Raw genomic sequence first — 22,500 nt, 5'->3', positions numbered from 1 at the left:
AAGTGTGCACACATGCAAACGCACAAACAAAGACACACATAGACACACAGACACACACATACACACACACACACACACACACACACACAGACACAGACACACACAGACACAGACACAGACACACACAAACACAGACACAGACACAGACACACACACACACATACACACACACACTCAGTAAGATGAGGTTTCTTGGGGTTTCCTGGCTGCGTAGCGTCCTTATTTTCCTCTCACTCTGCCTTCTATACCTCCCTCTTCTTCACACTCATCCTTTCTTTCTTTCATTCTTTTTTCCGCTCTGCCACTCCTGCACAACAGCTTTGCTCAAGACCCTGTTATCATCAAATCACGCAAGCCTGGTGACAAGGCTGGTGACACATCGTCCGTAAAAAAATCAATGACTGAAAGGGTCATTTTAGGGGGCCTTGGTGACATAAGACTTTCTTGGCTTCTCACACAAAGGCCAGAGACTCTTGGTAATTTCCTTTGCCATTCCTCCCTCTGAGAGACAGCCACATCGCAGGAGATTGACAGGACTCTCCCTTTTAAATGTCTCATTCAAAGCCTGAATGTTAACGCAGGCCTTGGGCTATGAGCTCAACCTTGAGACGTCAGCACAGTACATCTCCACATTCAGAGGGGGGGTTGTTAAAAGCCCCCCTGTTAGGCAAATAGATTATAATTGTAACCTTTGTCCACATAATATACCTACAGTATTGTACTGTATATATATATATGAATCAAATTCTCCATTGTATTCCATAGGTTGCTGTTTTAAATGATCCATCCACCAACAGATAGTCAGTCTGCCAGGATTAGTGTTGACTCTGTTGTCTCTGCCCTGTTGCACATGACTACCGAATCAGCCTCGTACTTTTATAAAGAGACTTTACTGGTTTTCCATGTAGCTAGACGGAGCGCCAGAGGGAAAGAGAGAGAGAGAGAGAACAAGAGAGAGAGAGAGCAAGAGAGAGAAAAAGAATGGAAGAAATTCTGAAAGGATACCAATTTTATGAAGAGGTTTATGATGAGGTGGAGTTTAAAAAATACACTTTAAGTGCCCCAGTGTGTGTGTGTGTGTGTGTTGCGGGCGGGTGTGTGTGTGTATGTGTGGGTGTGTTTTATTTTTGTGTAAGTGTTTAGATGTTGCACTGCCTTTGGATAGGAGCACATTTGTTCTTTCACTAGCATTGATACTGTGCAACAGGAAAGACACAATAGAGAGAGTGTGAATGTGTGTGTGTGTGTGTGTGTGTGTGTGTGTGTGTGTGTGTGTGCATGCGTGTGTGTTCCCAGCAGTGAATAATTTCACATATTCTTTCCTGACTAACTTGCACCACTCTCTTTCTTCTCTCTCTCTCTCTCTTGCAGGATTGCACTGTCTACGAAACAGAAAATAAAATCCTCCATGTGGTAAGCTCTTCACTCCTTTTGCAGTACTCATCACCTTTCCTCTACCTTTTTTCTCCTCCCTCTCTCTCTCTCTCTCTCCCTCTCTTTCTCTGTCCATCCCTCCCTTTCTCCCTGGTCTCTGCAGTGCACTGATGCATCTCTGCTGCTTTCCTATCTGGATTGAAAGTCCTTGTGACATTTAGAGTTCTGCACTAATTGAGCTCTGTGTCAACCAATATTAGCGTCTCCACATATCCCACGCTGCCAGATGAAGTGTAAACATTGGCTCTCGGGAGCCCAGAGGCCCAATCACAAACACTCGCTTTTCAGATTTATGGAGATGAGATAACGACGGGCGCTTTTGTTTTGTTTTAGTCAATCAATATGGCGCACACCAGAGTAGCCGTGCGATGCGGAGAGGGCGGCGTGCCATTTGGAGACACAGGATTGATGCCCGATCCTGCTTTAGCGGAGAGCGCTGCGATCCTACTTAGCGCGAGAGCAGAGCTGATCTTACTAGCGGAGAGCGCCATGCCAGATCCTTGACTAGCATGAGATAAGTGCCTTACTAGCGCGGAGAGTCGCTGATTCTTACGGAGAGGCGCATCGCTTTACTATGCGGAGAGCCGCCGATCCTTACCAGCTGGAGAGAGCCGCTGATGCCAGATACTTAGCCGATGCCAGATCCTTACTAGCGTGAGAGCGCGCGATGCCAGATCCTTACTAGCGCGGAGAGCTCGGATACTTACTAGCGGAGAGTGCGCTGGCGTCGGATCCGGAGAATCACAGAATCAGTCACTGGCCTGTTTGGTGGGGTGGACAAGAGAGAGGGAGAGAGATGGAGGAAAAGAGATGGATAGAGAGAGAAGAAAGGGAAACAGAGACAGACATGGAGAGAGAAATGCTCCGTACCCATACGAATATGGTTGAACTTTTTCATGCAAGTCATTGAACCTATTGCCCTCTATGGGTGCAAAATATGGGGACCACTTTCAAGATATGATTTTGCGGATTGGGAGAAACACCCAATTGAAGCCCTGCACACGGATTTCTGCACAAACATTATGAAAGCTCACAGAAATACCCCGCATAATGGCTGCAGGGCAATTCTAAAATTTTGGAAACATACAATTTAGCGACCCCAATTCAATACATTATAAAGCCCTAAAAAGCACCGAATTAAATATAGAGAAGAGTCCCCTAAATCAATTCATTATTATGCACAGCACCACTCTAATTAATTTGACAATGTCCAAAACTAAAAAAAAGATTCAATTCAATTAGCAAAAAAAATCCTTCCAAATTGTATCATAGAAAAGAAAAATATATATCATATTGGATGAAATCACTTAAAACCCAACATCATAAACTTGAATGTTATCTTGCAATTAAGAGAGCTCATATCTCAGCAACCCTGCTATGTATCATAACCAAACTTACCAGCATATATTCATGACCCCATTAGGAGGACGCCAAAACATTTGGTGACCTTTGACCTGTAGGGGTGCTGCAATTAGCAATATTGCATTTTGATGTAGTTGCTGATGTGTTTTATCAAATTTTTTATTTTTTTGATGTGAAACTGATGACAACATGTTCCATCCAGTTAATTTAATGCGCAATGCAAGAGCAGGACAGGGCAGGACGGGGCTGGGACGGGCTGGGGTGATTAGGTGGGGGGCTGGCTGGCGGAGGCGGTGGCAATACTCAGCCCTGTTTTTCAGCCCTGTTGATCCCGGGGTGTCTGCTGAGTTCTATCTTTTCACCGCGGGCTACTCCGCCTATTCTGCTTGCCCCCCTCATTGCTGCTTGCTATTAAAAAAACAGCACCCTGAGCTGCAAAGAGCAATGCCCAAACTATTCAACCTCACCTTAAGTTTGAGCTGTTTTCCTGACATCTGGAGCCAAGGATTTATTAGCACCCATATACAAGAGTGGAGATAAATTGGACACTAATAATTTCAGAGGCATTTGTGTGAACAGTAGTCTGGGGAAGTTGTTTAACACTATTCTCAATGATTGAATTGTAACCTTCCTTATGGAGCACAATGTCCTGAGCAAAAAAAATCAAATCGGATTTCTCCCCAAATTATCAAGACTACGGACTAGCTACATTTACACCCTACACACCCTAATAATTAAACATGTAAACCAAACAAAAAAAAGGAAAAATATTTGCTTGTTTTGTTGATTTCAAAAATCATTTGATTCAATTTGGCATGAGGGATTATATTATAAACTTTACAAAGTGGTGTAGGGGTAAAGTATACCAGTTAATAAAGACAATGTATTCTGAAAACAAAAACACTGTAGAAAATTGGCTTACAGAATTACAGAATCCTTCACAAAAAAGAGGAGTAAGGCAGGGCTGTAGCCCCAGTCCAACACTGTTCAATATCTACATCAATGAGTTACGTGCAGTTGGACCAGTCTACAGCTCCCTGGCCTTGCTCTTACATGAGAAAGAAATCAAATTCCTCCTATGCAGATGACCTGGTGCTGGTGTCTCCCACTGCACAGGGGGGCTACAGCAGCACCTGGACCTGTTAGAGAAATACTGTCGCACTGGGCCCTGACAGTAAATCTAAAAAAGACAAATATCATGATTTTCCAAAAGAAGCCCAGATGTCAGGAACACAGATACTATTTCATCTAGGCAGCACTGTCTAGAGCATTAATGATGCAGTACACTTAGCTTGGCTTCATTATGACTGCGTCGGGAGTTTCAGCATGGCAGTGGAATGCACTAAAAGAAAAAGCTTGCAGAGCCCTATATGCAATAAAAAAGACATTGAACATAAACATACAATACAATAAAATTTGGTGCAAAATATTTGACTGTGTAATCCAGCCCATTTGCGCTTGTAACGGAAGTGAGGAATGGGGTCCACTTAGTGAGCATAGCTACACTAGATGGGACAAACATCCTATAGAAAGCCTACATGCAGAGTTCTGCCGCATTGATCTTAAAATCAATCCAAAACCAAACAATGCATGCAGGGTAGAACTAGGCAGATTCCCATTGGCCATCAACATGCAAAAAAAGAGCCCCTCAAATTCTGGATGCATCTCCAAACAAGTCCTACTGGACACACTGCATTTTAATGCAGTAAAAAACTCAAGATCTGAACCCTGAAGAGTCCTCTGAGTCAGCTTGTACTGAGACTAACTAATCTCCCCTAACAAACATTAATAACTTCTCTCAGACAAGTGCTGCTTTCAAACTGAACACCACAAGATCATTCAAGAATCTAAAGAAAATATTTTGGAACATTGGCAAAAAGGAGAAAAAAAAACAAAGCAAATTAGAATGTTACCGGGTCAATAAAATCTGAATACCAATTTGAAGAATATCTCTTTACTGTTAAAGATATAAAGCAGAGACAGATCCTGACCAAATACAGACTCCAGTGACCACAGTCTAACCATAGAAAAGGGGCAGACTGAGAAAATCCTGGCTGCCAAGAGAGCAAAGAATATGTGGTCATCATGTGAACAGGTGAGGTTGAGACTGAGGTGCACTTTCTTCTTCACCGTGAGAAATATACAACTATACGTAAAATCATACTTTGACAGGCTTACAAGCCTAAATCCCAGGGTTCAGAAATTTAGAAAAACAAGAAATAATGGCAGTCATACTGACAGCAGGGACAAATCTTACTGCCAAATACGCTACAGAATGCCATAGGGCAAGGGACAGTGGTTAAATAATTAAATAATTATTACTTTTATATGGCACCTATCTATATAATGCCACAGACAAACACCATACATACATGAGCCAATGCGACGCGAACATGCACACGACACGCACGCCACACACATACACACACACACACACACATAATACCCAGTTTGTTAATCTTGGATGCGATCTATTTGCCACATGTACTGTATTCCAAGCATTCTTATGTAAATGTATGTCTAAATGTTCTGCTTTGTAATGCAAAATATTTGCCATGCTAATAAGCTCACTTGAATTAATTGAAATTGAGTTGAATTGGGGAGGTATAAGAAGAGTGATATAGAGGTATAGAGAGATAGAGATGGGGGAGGTGGGGGAGGTGAGGGAGGATAGAGGAAGATATGGGGGAGAGGAGGGAGGGAGAGAGGATAGAGAGGTATAGAGGAGATGGGGAGAGATAGAGATGGGAGGATGAGGGGAGGTATGGGGGAGATGGAGATGGGGAGGGGTGAGAGATGGGGAGAGGGTGAGGGGAGATGGGGGGTATGGGGAGATGAGATGTATAGAGGAAGGGGATATGGAGGGAGAGGGAGAGATGGGGGATGGGAGGATAGGGGAGGTATGGGGGAGATGAGGGGGATGGGATGAGGGGTATGGAGGGAGAGAGAGGGTAGAGGATAGAGAGAGAGGGATAGAGGGATGGGAGGTATGGAGGAGGATAGAGGGGGTGGGGGATAGAGATGGGGGAGGAGAGATAGAGGATGGGGAAGTTATAGAGGTGGGAGATGGGGGATGGGGAATTATGGAGGAGATAGAGAGGGTGGAGGATGAGATGAGAGAGGGTGGGGGAGAGAGAGATGGGGGATGAGAGGTGAAATGGAGATGAGAGGTGGGGGAGATGGGGGAGGTATGGAAGATGGGGGGTATGGGAGGATATGGGAGAGGGAGAGATGAGGAGATGGGAGGAGATGAGGAGGTATAGAGGGAGATGGGGGATGGGGGATGAGGAGGTATAGAGGAGAGAGATAGAGAGGTGGGGGATAGAGGATAGAGGAATTATGGGGGAGGATAGAGGTGAGGGATAGAGATGAGAGGGAGAGATGGGGGATAGAGATTATGGGGGAGGTGAGATAGAGGTGAGGAGATTATAGAGGGAGGGAATGGGGGTGGGGGATGGGGAGATGGGGGAGATGGGGGATGGGGGTGGGGAGGGAGATGATGGAGGGATGAGGTGGGGGAGAGATAGAGAGGTAGAGGGATGGGGAGGTATGGGGGAGAGATGGGGGATGAGAGGAGAGATGGGGGATGGGGGGTATAGAGGAGAGAGATAGAGGATGAGAGGAGGAGAGAGATGAGAGATGGGGATGGGGAGGTATAGAGGAGAGGGTGAGGGATAGAGGGAGAGATAGAAGTTAGAGGGTATGAGAGAGAGAGATAGAAGGGGATAGGAGAGATGGGGGTGGGGGATGAGAATTATGGGGATGGGGTGGGGGATGAGGTGAGAGGGAGGAGATGGGGGAGGAGAGATGGGGGATGAGGGGGTATGGGGAGGTGGAGGGAGGAGATGGAGGATAGAGGTGGGGGAGAGAGATGGGGGGGACAGGAATTATAGAGGGAGAGAGGTGGGGAGGGGAGAGATGGGGGATGGGGGAGGTGGGGGAGGGAGAGAGAGGGATGAGAGGAGAGATGGGGGATGGGGGTGGGGGAGGCTTTCTGCTTCCTCTCTGGTTGTCCGCTCCTCCCCTGCTGCCACCACCAGCGCCACTGCTGCCACAGACTGCTGGGCAGGCAGCTGTCATTTAGAATCACAAGCTATAAAATACCTCATGAAGCCTGTGAGCCACCGGCACATTACACCCCCCCTCGCTCAATGTCTGGAAGCCTCCTCACAGGCTGATGGGGTAAACACACATACACACAGACATAAACAACACATCATGCACTCTGAAACGGTGGACTGTGTGGTAGGCTAAGAAAAACAGAACCATCAATAAAAGTGTCAGAAATATGATCTATAAAGAATAAAGCAGAGACCAAACAAAAGAGGGAATGGAGAAGAGAAAGAAAGGAAGATGGAAGGAAGGAAGAGGAGGATGGAGAAGAGGAAGGGAGGAAAGGAAAGGAAAAGGAGGGTGGAGGAGGAAAAGGAAGAATGAAAGGAAGAAGGAGGGTGGAGGAAAAGAAAGGTGGAGGAGATGGAGGAGGAAGGAGGGTGGAGGGAAATAGGGAAAAGGTGGAGGAAGAGGAAAGGAAAGGAGGTGGAGGAAATGAGGTGGAAAGAGGAAGAGTAGGGTGGAGGAAGAGTAGGGTGGAGGAAGAGGAGTGTGGAGGAAGAGGAGGTGGAGGAAGAGGAGGTGGAGGAAGACCATGTGAACTCCTTGTGTTCAGCTCTAAATCTCACTCAACCAGGCATAGTCAAACGGCACAGTCAATGGCACAGTCAGACATTACAGAAACAAAATATAGAGGAAGGCTTAAAACAAAACAACCCATACCCATTTTAAAATCCTTTTCGCACCCAGTCCCCAACTCTGTGTCCAAGACCACCGCGTTCTTGTGGCGCTTGGGTAGTTCACTTTCATGGGATCTCAGATCTGCCAGAATCACAATATCGCCATAGATTTTCTGGAGCAATAAATAAGACCGCTTACCCATCGCAGCCACCCAGCCAAGTCTCCGAGGCTCCCTCTGAATATTTCTCCACTAGTGAATGAATGAATATTAAATAATACCTCCCTGTTTATGTTTCATAGGTGAATACGGCGAAGAGAAGCTGCTTAATAAAGGAAAGCAATGTATTAACCAGTACTCACTGCTAAACCCTTAAAAAGCACAAAGCTTTTGTGCCGCACAAAGCTGCTTGTTTTCAAAGCGCCAGTGTAGGTTTTTAGTGTCGCACTCAATATCACAGATGCAGGAGCAGCTTTATGAGCATGTCCCAGCAGCAGAGCAGAAACACACACACACACACACACACACACACACACACACACACACACACACACACACACACACACATACACACAGGTACACACACACAGCTTTATGAGCATGTCCCAGCAGCAAAACAGAAGTTGTTTGAAAAGTGTTTTTATTCCGTGGAGCCGGTGTCATGTGTGGGTGGCGCGGAGAGACGCGCTGGCTCTCTTGGGGCCACATGGCACCTGCAGGGGTCTCTCTCCCTGACAGGCCTTTAAATCTCACAGCAGATTTTTAGATGAACAGCTTAAGGTGGATAAAGCTCTTCGTGACTCTTGTGTGTATGTGTGGTGTGTGTGTGTGTGTGTGTGTGTGTGTGGTGTGTGTGTGCGTGCATGGGTGCGTGCGTGCGTGTGTGCGTGCGTGTGTGCGTGCGTGTGTGTGGACGCTGTCCTGCTACACAGCCACACATACTATAGGAGAGACAATCCCTCTAAATCAGATTTCCCTGCAAACGGACACAGAACAACAGTATGACTCATGACTGGAAATGAGAGAGGGAGAAAGGGCAGATTTTCATTATGATGCGGATGTACACACACACACACACACACACACACACACAGAGCTAAACCCCTGGCACACACACACACCCAGAGCTAAACCCCTGGCACACACACACACCCAGAGCTAAACCCCTGGCGGTCCCTTAGGCTGCCCAGCTCACAGCGCACGCTTGTCCCATGGTGCTCCACACGTCCACTGGCCATCTGCGCTTCTTCAAGCCTGAAAGGGCCCTGTCTGGCTCCATGGAAACTGTTGACCATTAAAACTGACTGGCCTGATCGTGGCTTCAGGCAGCACAGTAACAAGTCCTGTTGTCATCGGTGATTGTTACCAGGGGAGCCTCCAGGCACTGCCTCAACGTCAGTGGGTGGGCTGGATTCATGTCCAATCCTGAGGGCTTCAGGCTTTAGACTGGGCAGCTTCTGGAAGGTGAGTCCACGCTGAGGCAACAGCCCAGCAAGGAAGGCGAAGAGGCAAGAGACACCAGCAAGTCTTAGCGTGGAGGGAGGAGAGAGGAGAGAGGAGGAGGGAGGAGGAGAGGAGGAGGGAGAGGAGGGAGGGAATGTGGAGGGAGGGAGGGAGGAGGGAGGGAGGGGAGGAGGAGGAGAGAGGGAGAGGAGGGAGGAGGGAGGGGAGGGAGGGAGGGAGGGGAGGGAGGGGGGAGGGAGGGAGGGAGGGAGGGAGGAGGGAGGGAGGGGAGGGAGGGAGAGGGGAGGGGAGAGGGGAGGGAGGGAGGAGGGAGGGAGGGAGGAGGGAGGAGGGAGGGAGGGGAGGATGGAGGGAGGGAGGAGGAGGGGAGAAGGAAGAGGGAGGGAGGGAAGGGAAAGGGGAAGGGAGGGAGGAAAGAAGGAGGAAGGAAGGAGGAAAGGAAGGAAGGAGGAGGAAGAATGAAAGGAAGGAAAGGAGTAGTCAAGGAAGGAAGGAAGGAAGAAATAAATTAAAGGAGGGATTAAAAATGTGATCAGATCCCTAGAAATCTGGAGCACATCCTCATGGTGAAATAGCAAATGTCTATCAGTGCACTAATCAAATGACACGTGTAACAAGTCTATCAAGGCCAATCAAATCGTGTATATAGAATCGTTCTGTCCTGAAACTCTTAACATAATGATTGATAGCAGAGTTGCAGCGTTTTGGCTTGAATTCCCTGCTACTTGAAAACAAAAGAAAGATGGATGTTGCTGTTGGCCAACAGTGTGACACGAGTTAGCTTGTTTTTTTAATTTGGCAAAAGTTTGAACTGCCAACTAGCTCGGCTGGTAGGAAGCGCATGGGACTCATAAGCTGTCCTATTAGTGCAGAGGGGAATTTGAAAGACAACGATTATCCCCCCTCGGACTGAGCACTGCAAGCGGTGAGTGCCCAGACCCTACATGTCAATGTGGGTCTGGCTCGTCAAACTAAATGGCAGCACCAAAGGAGTAGTGCTGATGGTGGACTAGTGTTGACCCTGTTGAGTCTACAGAAGAGACCAGGAATAGAATTTAGATGATCAAATGCAGCATCCACACTGGCCCTCGAACACTAAAAGCCCCTTGAGATGTATCAAAGCTGAAGGTCAAAAATATGTGGGGGTACAGTATGTGTGCTCCATTTATAATGCATGCTGTGTGTGTGTGTGTGTGTGTGGGGGGGGTACAGTATGTGTGCTCCATTTCTAATGCATGCAGTGTGTGTGTTTGTGTGTGTTTGTGTGTGTGTGTGTAAGGGTGCTCCATATGTGTGCTCCATTTCTAATGCATGCAGTGTGTGTGTGTGTGTGTGTGTGTGTGGGGGGGGGGGGTACAGTATGTGCTCCATTTCTAAAAAATGCATGTGTGTGTGTGTGTGTGTGTGTGTGTGGGGGGGGTACAGTATGTGTGCTCCATTTCTAATGCATGCAGTGTGTGTGTGTGTGTGTGTGGGGGGGGGGGGGGTACAGTATGTGTGCTCCATTTCTAATGCATGCTGTGTGTGTGTGTGGGGGGTACAGTATTATGTGTGCTCCATGTCTAATACATGCAGTGTGTGTGTGTGTGTGTGTATTATTATTGTGGGGGGGGTTGGGGGTATTACAGTATGTTGTGCTCATTTCTAATGCATACAGTGTGTGTGTGTGTGTGTGTGTGTGTGTGTGTGTGTGTGGGGGGGGAGGGGGGGGTTGGGGTACAGTATGTGTGCTCCATTTCTAATGCATGCAGTGTGTGTGTGTGTGTGTGTGTGTGTGTGTAATGGGGGTACAGTATGTGTGCTCCATTTCTAATGCATGCTGTGTGTGTGTGTGTGTAATGTGTGTGGGGAAATTTTAGTATGTGTACTCCATTTCTAATACATGCAGTGTGTGTGTGTGTGTGGGGGGGTACAGTATGTGTGCTCCATTTCTAATGCATGCTGTGTGTGTGTGTGTGTGTGTGTGTGTGTGTGTGTGGGAAGTGCAGTATGTATGCTCCATTTCTAATGCATGCTGTGTGTGTGTGTGGGGGTACAGTATGTGTGCTCCATTTCTAATGCATGCAGTGTAAACCTTTCTCCTTTTACTCTTAATATGTGAGAGGTTATGTGACTAAAGCAGTGGGGATTCTGTGTGTGTGTGTGTGTGTGTGTGTGTGTGTGTGTGTGTGTGTGTGTGTGTGTGTAAGGGAGATTGAGTGAGAGAGAGGGATGTAGGCTTTCTAAAGAGGTAGCGTTCCTGATAACACCTCCACCAAACACAGTCAGTTCAGTTGTGTGTTGGGACGTTTATGTGAACTGATGTCAATGCCAACCATTGCCCTTCTACATGCATATGCCAAGCAGCTAATAAACATATGCCAACAACAGACAGACATATGCCCAGAAGAGCACTACCATATGTTAATCACCACCCAACAGCATGCCCAACCTCACTTAACCATATGCCAGCTCGCATATACAAGTGTTGTAAAGCACAAAGAAAACCGTTAGCACACTGACCTTTGTCCGCGATGCGATTGGACGTTTGGTCCAGCCAGAGCAGAGATCAAAGTCCAGTCTAGCCGTGAAGTTGACTTTAAAAAAAAAAAGAACGTAGCGCGTCACATTGCCCTGTCACTCCAGGTAAGCTTGTGTAAGCTTGAGAGACTTCACACACTCATCTCTGTCTGATTGTCTACTGTGGCAGCTGATCTCTCAGTGGCTCCTTGTCTCTCGTTTCTCATGCAGCAGCTGATCTCTCAGTGGCTCCTTGTCTCTCGTTTCTCATGCAGCAGCTGTTCCAATGAGAGAATAAAATGGGCAATTATGGGAACAAAACACCTTTGGATTTAAAATATCCACTTTTAAAATGATCCCATTTCTTTTTTTTTCCTTATATTTTTTGCATTACTGTGTGTGGTGTATGATGATGTGAATATTACTGTATGTGTGTGGTGTGTGTGTGGTGTGTGTGTGTGAATATTACTATTGCTGTAGGCTATATACACTAAAAACAATTTCAGATATTTGCCACATTTGCTATGCCATCGCACTGAGTCTCTCTCTCTCTCTCTGTCTGTGTGTGTGTGTGCGTGTGTGTAGTGTAAAACACTGTCAGGAGTGTGTGACCACATCATCTCGCTGTCGTCCGACCCGCTGGTGTCTCAGTCTGCTCATCTGGAGGTGGTCCAACTATCCAACATCAAGCCAACCGAGGGACTGGTGAGTTTCAGCTCGCGGACAGACATACACACACACACACACACACGGCACACACCTGCGCACACACACACGCCTACTCTTCTCTCTCTCTCTCTCTCTCACACCTGCGCGCACCCGGAACCTGCCGCACATGGAACCTGCAGCACACACACACATGCACACACACACACACAGAGACACACGCTTTTTTTGCGGAGACATACGCACACACACATGCATGCACACACACACACGGAGACACACACACGCACACACGGGTTATCGCACACCAGCGCATGCCTGCGCGCACACACACCCTGCGGACACGGACATTCACGCGTGCAAGCACACACTCAGGGTAAAGTCCCACTTTGTACAAAAAGAGTACATTTTGGTGGCAAATGCACATGTAAATATGTAGATGTAGGTGTAAAGTGTTGTGCACAAATGTACTGTGTTGTGTTAGTATCATTGTTATGATGTGTGTCAATGTCATGTCTTTATGTGTGTGTGTGTCTCCATCAATGAAGGTAAGAGTGGGCGTACATTTTAATGCTGCTCCCACATGGGGATTTGAGTAGCATCCTTGACACAGTGCTCTCTCTCCCTGCAGACAGCACGCTTTGCTCCACTCATCACACACACACACACACACACACACACACACACACACACACACATACACGTTCTGCTCCACTCATACTTGAGGGCACTGAGGACAAAGTGCTGATTAAAACCTCTAGAAATAAAACCAGCTCTAGTGTAGATGGAATCCTGCTTCTCTAATGTTGTTGCTGTATGCTGTAGTGTTATTGTGTGTGTGTGTGTCCCGTGTCAATCTGTGTGGCGGAGTGTATGTTTGTGTGTGTGTGTGTGTGTGTGTGTGTGTGTGTGTGTGTGTGTGTGTGTGTGCATGTGTATCTGCCACTATTAGGCATGTATAATTTAAGACACTGCTGCTTACCCCATTTCTCCTCTCTTGTAGGGCATGTACATTAAGTCGACGTATGACGGCCTGCATGTGATCACAGGGACCACGGAAGGGGTAAGACTCTCCAAATGTCACGCCTTGCTCAGGAGGAGATGAGAGAGAGACAGAGAGAGGTTTATACATACGCATTTAACCTCTTCAAACCCTCACTTAATGCAGTCAAATATCCAGCCTCAGAAGCAGCACAATCATACTGTACTGTAGGCCTTTTGCCAGACACCCTCACTTCATAATTAGAGACAGAGAATGAAAGAAATGATATGGGTTTGTATGATTTGGGGTCTGTGTATTTTCATGAATTGATATCTGATTTGATTAGGTCTTGAACGTGCGTACACTGGAAGTAGCCGGGAAAAAGCGCCGCCATTGTTTCCTATGGAAGTCTATGGGAGTGTCGCCACTCTGTTTTATCTACTGCTCTGGGGCCGTATTCACAAAGCCTTTTATCTTACCACTAGGAGTAGCCTACTCCTAAATCGCACTAAAAGATTTTAGCTAGGAGTTTTCTCTTAAAAGTTATTCACAAAGCCTTTCAGACCTACTCTTAGTAAGGAAAAATGACAACTCCTAAACTACACACTTGTCACCACGCCACAGCGAGAACTCGGAGCTCCTGCACTGGAAGGGAGGCTTTTTCAGGCCCAACGGATCGCCCAGACGCAGGGTGTGTAGTCTGGCATCTGCAGAGAGTCCGAGAGAGAGAGAGGCCCAGGCACAGGGGTCCCTCCCTGTGGCTAGACATCCATTAGGGAACGGCAGGCATTGTGCTGGATGACAGACACACACACACACACACACACGTCAGGACGCAGTGACTTTTAAGGATACACCATGGCAGCTCGAGAGCTGAGAGTTTTAAAGAACTAAGCTTAGTCTTAAATCCAGAGTCCAGAGGCCTCTGGATTTAATCACTGAAGTAAGATGTGACTAGGTTGACATAATAAATATGATAAACTACATAACAGCTCATTAAATGTATGAGAATCGTGAACTAAAAAAATAGAATGGGTTGAATGAAAAAATGATATATGTCCTTGACATGGACAGAATAATTATCTGAGACAGATTTACCATGACGGGAATCCATGAACTCACCCTTCGGATTAAAGCCTGAGGTCTTGCATTTGAGTGAATGTATATATGTCCACCTATGTACTGTATGTACAGCAGCCACGTTCATAAATATGTCCATGCTGTGAGCATATTGAGTACTTGCGATTCAGATATGGGAATCAAAAGGCGATTTGGACATCATCTCATTTGGAGTGTCTTGGCTGCGCTGCGCTGTGCTGAGCTGAGCCGCGTTTAATTGTGTGTGTCAGGCTGGGTGTGTGTGTGTCAGGCTGGGTGTGTGTGTGTCAAGCTGGGTGTGTGTGTGTCAAGATGGGTGTGTGTGTGTGTCAAGCTGGGTGTGTGTGTGTCAAGCTGGGTGTGTGTGTGTCAAGCTGGGTGATTCTTTAATGAAGCCTTGCCCATCAGTCCACTGGCGCCGCCAGCCTGCGTATCACTGGGGCAGGAGGGCTAACGATACAATCTACCGCATTAATGAGACACGGGGGCACCTGATAGCAGCATCAGCTGCCGTGGAAAACTTAATTTGCCTTTAGTTGATAGTATTATTATTATTATTGTCTGTATTGTGTTGATGATTATTATTTGTGTATTTGGGCTAATGGTACTGCTCTTTCATCCCTCATGCCTTTCAATTCCCTCCCACCTCTCCTCTATCTGTCCATCTTCATATATAGTATCTCTCTCTCTCTTTATCTCTCTCTTTATCTCTCTTCATCTCCCCCTCTCTCTCTCTCTCTCTCTCTTTATCTCTCTCTTCATCTCCCCTTTCTCTCTCTCTTTATCTCTCTCTCTTTATCTCCCCCTTTCTCTCTCTCTCTCTCTCTCTCTCTCTTTATCTCTCTCTCTTTATCTCCCCCTTTCTCTCTCTCTCTCTATCTCTCTCTTCATCTCCCCCTCTCTCTCTCTCTCTTTATCTCTCTCTCTCTTCATCTCCCCTCTCTCTCTCTCTCTCTCTCTCTCTCTCTCTCTCTCTCTCCTTAGCCCTGTGTTTGCATGTGTGGGTGGGTGCCCCCTGCTCCTGTCTATCTCTCTCTCTCAGGTGTTTACTTACCAAACAGTATTTGCTGACTTTGTCAAATTCCAGATCAGGTCTAGAAAGGGTTCTTTTCCCCACATGACTCCTCAACAGGTTGTAGTACATACTGCACATGACTACTCTACATACTGCACATGACTCCTCTACAGGTTGTAGTACATACTGCACATGACTCCTCTACATACTGCACATGACTCCTCTACACTGCACATGACTCCTCTACAGGCTGTAGGCTGCATACTGCACATGACTCCTCTACATACTGCACATGACTCCTCTATAGGCTGTAGGCTGCACACTGCAGCCAAATCATGACATTCTAACACAGAGAGCTTGATAAGAAATGTTGCCGGTTGACACACAAATTAGTTATATAGAAAATAGACAAGAGTGCCACATTTTTTCATTTTTTGATTTTGTTTAGTTTTGTTTCGTGGGAGGTAATTATATGAAGCAGAATGTCATTTACACTCCAGTAATAGTTCTAATTATCTTTATTGTATTGTTATTGTGTGTGTGTTATTGTGTGTGTTGTGATGTAGTCGCCTCTTCTGACAGCTGTAAAGAAGATCCATGCAGGAGATGAAGTGATCCAGGTTAACCATCAGACTGTGGTGAGTGCCCCCATCCTCTGTGCTCCTCCTCCTCCTCCTCCTCCTCCTCCTCCTCTCAATGCTGCTGATCTACTCATCTGTACTCATCTCTACTCATCTCTACTCATCTGTACTCACCTGTACTCATCTCAATTCATCTGTACTCACCTGTACTCATCTGTACTCATCTCTACTCACCTGTACTCATCTGTACTCATCTCTACTCATCTCTACTCACCTGTACTCATCTGTACTCATCTGTACTCATCTCTACTCACCTGTACTCATCTCTACTCACCTGTACTCATCTCTACTCATCTGTACTCATCTCTACTCATCTGTCTCATCTCTACTCATGCTAATGTGCTCACCCTGTGCTCATCTGTGTACTCACTCATCTTGTATTCATCTCTGTACTCATCTACTCATCTCTTTCTCATCTTGTATTCAATGTATGCTCATCTGTAGTCATCTGTGCTCACCTCGTGGCCGCTCTCATCTTGCTCTGTGCTCACCTGTCACTCGTCTGTGCTCATCTGTTCGTCTTGTGCTCATCTCTACTCACTTCTGTACTCATCTGTGCTGCAAATGCTCATCTGCTCTGCTCATCTCTACTCATAAATGCTCATCTGTGCTCATCTGTGCTCATCTGTATCTCTCATCTGTGCTCTCTCTGCTCATCTGTGCTCACTCATCTGTACTCACCTGTACTCATCTGTACTCTACTCATCTGTACTCATCTGTACTCACCTGTACTCATCTGTACTAGAGATGAGTAGAGTAGAGATGACTAGAGATGAGTACAAGTGAGTACAGATGAGTACAGATGACTCTCTACTCATCTGTACTCACCTGTACTCATCTCTACTCATCTGTACTCTACTCATCTCTAGTCATCTGTACTCACCTGTACTCATCTGTACTCACCTGTACTCATCTGTACTCTACTCATCTGTACTCATCTGTAGTCATTTGTACTCATCTTATTCATCTGTACTATACTTGTGTGTCGACACACCATCCAGGTGTTTGTCTGTGTAGCTGTGAGTGCAGTGCTTTGCTGTATGCATGTCTGTCTGTGTGCTGGCGCGTTGCTGGACAGTGAACACTGGAGAAAGTGATGGCAAGCTCAGGGTCAAGGCTGCGAAACCCACTACTGAACATAAATGTTGCTGGGACATATTCTCTCTAATTGTTGCTTTAGGACATTTATAAGGTCTTTCTTCATGATTGCCTACACTAAGGTTGTTTGCCTGCGTGTCACTCTGCTACGGAAATCAGTGCCCAAGACGATATTGTGGGAGATATCAGAATGGTCATGATGTATCAGTACTGGATGTGTTTGATGTACACTTTTGCAACAACTAAATCCAGTTGTATTAGTATTTATGTTAATAGGAAAAGCATTGCTATTTTTTTGACAGTTTTCAGTGGAAAGTATATCCGGGTGAATCTTGCTTGAGGTTTTGACCCACCGGACTGCTGCTCAGACCCTTTAACCCTTTGTCATTTTCCCTGGGCTTGCATTCATCATCAACGAGACTGTGTGTGTGTGTATTCTCTTGTTGGGAAGGTCTTGGGAAGGTGTATTGTGTGTGTGTGTGTGTGTGTGTGTGTGTGTGTGTGTGTGTGTGTGTGTGTGTGTGTACGTACCTGATGGGACACGCCAAAGCTGAGTGGCTGAGTGTTTGCTGTCTTCTCACACTAAAAGATCAACAGAGACACACCATCATTAATCCTCCATTAATCACCTCGCTGGCAGCTGCGTAATTGCCCACCGCTTTGCTAACGTGTGACACATATTACACACACTCACACACACACACACACACACACACACACACACACACACACACACACACACATTACAAGGGTCACACTGCTCATGTGGACAGAGGGTTCTGGACAGCAAAAGTCACTAGAACCATTCAAGGCAGCCGACGCCAATCTCACAAACAAAAATCGTCTGTACACGAAGGATGACGTTTGCCATAATTGTGAACACATGTGGAATGGCAATGACACTGCACACATAGATTTGAGACATGTGCACAGTGGGTGAGTTTGAAGTGTGTGTTTCCTCAAAGACTCCCCAGGAGAGTTATAATCCGGATAAAAGTCATAAGAACATACTGTCCCAGCCCATCTCATGTCCCTGTGACCCGTACCTGTGTGGAGGGGTTTGTGAAGACAGTGTGTGTGTAGAAGGTGTCCTGTGTACCAGTGTGGAGGGGTTTGTGAAGAAGACAGTGTGTGTGTATAGAGGGTGTCCTTGTGTACCTCTGTAGAGGGGTTTGTGAAGACAGTGTCATGAATGATGGATGTGTTGTCTGTGCATGCAAATCTTTATTTGCCTGCTGCTAAGTAGTTGTGTGATTAGATTTGGTAAATTTTGTTGGCTTAGTCACTCATGCATGAGTGTGTGTGTGTGTGTGATTGAAGAGTGTGTGTGTGTATGTGTGTGTGTGTGTGTGTGAAATGAGTGTGTGTATGTGTGTGTGAGTGTGTGTGTGCATCGTGCATGAGTCTTTTGTGTTTGCAAGTATGTGTTTGTGGGCGGAAGTGTTTTTTTTTTGCAGTGTTTTCATCACTTTCGTTTGCCTCGCGTGGCTTATCCTCACGCCCGATGGTGTTGCCACCAAATTAGATTTATATAATATGCATGCAGAATGGGCATGGCTGAGCTGTCTCTTAAAGCATAACTCTCGCCAAAATGGATCCTAGGGTGTTTTTGTGAATGTACCTCAGTCAAACTTTCATTTAAAAGCATAATTACGTCCGAAGCGCCACTTTTTTTTCTCTACACATGAACTCGAGCATTGAGAACATTGTTAGTGTACACATAGTTTACTAAAAAGAAAGGTTTTGGACAACTCACTCTTTGACTGGTAAGATGGCGACGAGCAGAAAAATCTTGTTCAAAACCTTTCTTTTCCCCGAAAACGACAACGCGTACAAGCTTAAAAGTGGCGCTTCGGACATAATTATGCTGTTAAACGAAAGTTTGACTCGGGTACATTCACAAAAACACCCTAGGATTCATTTTGGCGAGAGTTATGCTTTAAGAGACCCACAAGGTGCCTCCTGGTCTATTTGAACTGCCCGCTAAGCTCAGTCTGTTTATGTTATTGTCTGGTTTCTCACTGACTGCATTGAAGTGCTGTATTGTACTGTATTGTACTGTACACTCCGTGTGTGTGTGTGTGTATGTGTGTATGTGTGTGTGTGTATGTGTGTTTGACTCTGTATTTGTTGCTGTAGGTGGGCTGGCAGTTGAAAAACTTGGTAAACTCTCTCTTGTGACCCCTGCCGGCGTGGCTGGCTAGCAGCTGGCGTCCCCAGAGCAACTCACCCCCGCCTTACTAAAGAACATGCGATGGAAGCCCCTGGCCCTGCAGGTAGGAGACCCCATGCCATCCTCCTCCGACCTCCCTCCACCCCCCCACCACACGGGGGCTAGGACTCACTGCACACTGACCCCCACCTCACCACCCTCCGACCCCCCCACTTCACCCCCACCTCACCACCCTCCGACCCCCCCACCTCACCACCCTCCGACCCCCTCACTTCACCCCCACATCACAACCACCCACCTTTCCTCGCCTCTCGTTGCCTCATTGTGGTCAAGGCCCCAACTAACACCATCCAAAACCCACACACCCGCCCACACATCTGAAGTCCACTAAGCCCATCTAGAGCTCTTGCCTTGACTCCTGTTTGGCCTTGAGGAGGAGGTTGCTAAGGTATCAGCCAAATGGCGAGGGCGTCTAGGGGATATGGAGGCTGCTGCAGCAGCGATCTGCTCTTTGATCATGTGACCCTGACAGAAAGCCATTGTCTTGGAGTGGCCTGGTCTGATTCTTCAGAAATGTTAGCCCAAAGGATAGATGAATTTAGACTGAATGATTCTACATGTGTCCATGACTTTGTGTGTATATGTCTTGCATGTTTATATGTTTAGGACAGTTTTACTTTATATCTGGATTAAAATTCACTTGCAAATGCATGCTCCCAAAGGAAGCATTTCAATGTTGGATGTTGCAAAGAAGTGTCTTTGCGCTCATGGCGCTGTTGTGTGTGTGTGTGTGTGTAACAAACTGAAAGATGTGAGTTTTGTTGTGTGTGTGTGTGTGTGTGTGTTGTGTGTGTGTTATTGTGTGTTATTGGCATGTGGGTGGATTGGGAATGTCTTGTGATTACCACTTTTAATCAGGAAACCAGTGATAAGGCACCCAATTGCAGTGCTTTGGGGCTCTGCAGCTCCTAATTGACCCTAAGTGTCAGGGAGAGACTTTGAGTTGGGAAGCACACTAGTTGCACCCTAAGTGTCAGGGAAAGGCTTTGAGTTGGGAAGCACACTAGTTGCACCCTACAGTAAGTGTCAGGGAAAGGCTTTGAGTTGGGAAGCTTGCAGAAATTTGCGTGGATGGAGCCCACGCGTATTCAGTCCATCTCTGGCACAGTGCTGCTCCCTTTAAGGGCAACTGAGAGCCAATGACCCGCCTCCGTGCTCCACAGACGATCTGTTGCTTGTGTTCCATGGAGCCGCCCACCAGAGGTCAACTCATGCCCATGACGGACGATGGTCCTAGAAAAGTGGACCATTGTAGAAAGGGACGTGTGACGTTGCTACTCCCAGGAGTAGCGTTCTCTTATGTCCTCAGTTATAGATTAGATGTGCCTGTCCCATTTCAGAGAGTTTGAAAATAGTGCTCCCCTGGAACCTGTAGGACTTAACTGGACTTGAAGCTGTGTCATTAACTGTCAAGGGAGAATGGGAGGGCTTTGTGTGTGTGTGTGTGTGTGTGTGTGTGTGATATGAGGCACTCACATCAGTGAATTGTCATTTTGAGTTCTTGACAGTTGTTCTATTGCCCAAAATCCAGTAAGCCCCCTGAAATAGTTAAGGGTGTAAACGCATATATAAGGGTTTTAAACGCATGAAGTATGTACTGTAAGTCTGCCATATACTGTACTACTAACCATGACCTTCGATTCATCTCATAACAACACTGACCTACGCAAAAAGTCTATCATATTAATGAATCATTATTATGCCAGCAACACAATGCTAAAGCTACTTACAAATCGAATGAGGTTGGTGGTCAGTACAGACAGGATTTATACAATGGGATTGTTCGGCCCTTTCGCTGCAGTGCTAACGCCGCGGAAAGAGCTACAACATCCTCGTGTGATGTTGATGTGCGATGTCCAGGATGTCCACTGATCCTCGTGTGATGTTGATGTGCGATGTCCAGGATGTCCACTAATCCTCGTGTGATGTTGATGTGCGATGTCCAGGATGTCCACTGATCCTCGTGTGATGTTGATGTGCGATGTCCAGGATGTCCACTGATCCTCGTGTGATGTTGATGTGCGATGTCCAGGATGTCCACTGATCCTCGTGTGATGTTGATGTGCGATGTCCACTGATCCTCGTGTGATGTTGATGTGCGATGTCCAGGATGTCCACTGATCCTCGTGTGATGTTGATGTGCGATGACCAGGATGTCCAATAATCCTTGTGTGATGTTGATGTGCGATGTCCAGGATGTCCACTGATCCTTGTGTGATGTTGATGTGTGATGTGCGATTTCCAGGATGTCCAATAATCCATGTGTGATGTGTGATGTCCAGGATGCCCACTTATCATCGTGTGATGTGTGATGTCCACTGATCCTCGTGTGACGTGTAATGTCCAGGATGTCCACTGATCCTCGTGTGACGTGTGATGTCCAGGATATCCACTGATCCTCGTGTGATGTTTGTTTGTTTGTTTGTTTGTTGCAGCCAGTGGCCCCCAAGAGTCCCACGAGCAGTTCGGCCACGCCCACCAGCACCATCAGCACGCCCTCCAAGAGGGACAGCTCCGCCCTCCAGGACCTGTTCATCCCGCCCCCTCCCTCCGAACCCTACACACCCAGGTGCGCACCTCACTTTCCCAGGTAACTCACAGCCACTCGTACCTGTCCTGTCACACCGCAGGAGGTATCATTTGCACCTCAACTGAGGTGGATGAGCTGGGATGGGAATGGGCATGCTATAGTGCACTGCATACTCTGTGATATTTTGTGTCTATACCTTTTTATATTTGCATTGTGTAAAGGTGCAATGTATGTTCCACGTAAGACATGCGACAGGGTTGAAGCCACTGTCATTGATCATGGCTGTATTTCCTGTGTCTGTCTTTAGGCAAGCAGTGTTTTGCACATATTAAAAATGCCTACTCCTGATTCGGTAGTGAGAATGACAGGTGTCACTCTAGATGACTGAATGACTGGCTGGATGACTGACACCTGCTTTCTGTGTCGTTGCTGCAGAGACGAAAGGGGGAACCTTCCGAGCGAGGACGTGCAGGACAGCATCTCCATGGCCAAGGGCTCCGAGTCGCCCAACTCGTTCCTGGACCAGGAGTATCGGCGGCGCTTCCCCCTGCTGGAGGAGGAGGCCATGCTCTACTGCTCACGAGTCACGAGCCAGCCCAGCCCCTTGGCGCCAGAGAGGCCTTGAGCAGCGAGGCCAGTGGCCACAGGGACAGGGACAACACCTCCACCTGATGCGGCTTGCGGCCCGCCACAGGGACAACACCTCCACCCTACGATAAAACACTGGCCGCCACAACACCTCCCAC

General features: G+C 46.9%; 1 protein-coding gene across 1 annotated transcript in view; it reads left to right on the top strand.

Annotated features, from left to right (window-relative positions):
* cnksr2a (connector enhancer of kinase suppressor of Ras 2a) overlaps positions 1–22,500 on the top strand; it is a 125,038-nt gene that overhangs the window by 55,509 nt on the left and 47,029 nt on the right. The window contains 9 exon segments of the mRNA XM_048266944.1: positions 1,372–1,413; positions 12,077–12,196; positions 13,161–13,220; positions 15,819–15,890; positions 19,131–19,169; positions 19,172–19,267; positions 21,660–21,793; positions 22,190–22,361; positions 22,449–22,500. The exon segment at positions 22,449–22,500 is cut by the window's right edge and continues 136 nt beyond it. Coding sequence (XP_048122901.1) covers positions 1,372–1,413; positions 12,077–12,196; positions 13,161–13,220; positions 15,819–15,890; positions 19,131–19,169; positions 19,172–19,267; positions 21,660–21,793; positions 22,190–22,361; positions 22,449–22,500 — 787 coding nt within the window.

Source organism: Alosa alosa, chromosome 16 (genome assembly GCF_017589495.1).
Source record: "Alosa alosa isolate M-15738 ecotype Scorff River chromosome 16, AALO_Geno_1.1, whole genome shotgun sequence".
Lineage (NCBI taxonomy): Eukaryota > Metazoa > Chordata > Actinopteri > Clupeiformes > Clupeidae > Alosa > Alosa alosa.
This window is presented reverse-complemented; position numbering and strand designations above follow the sequence as displayed.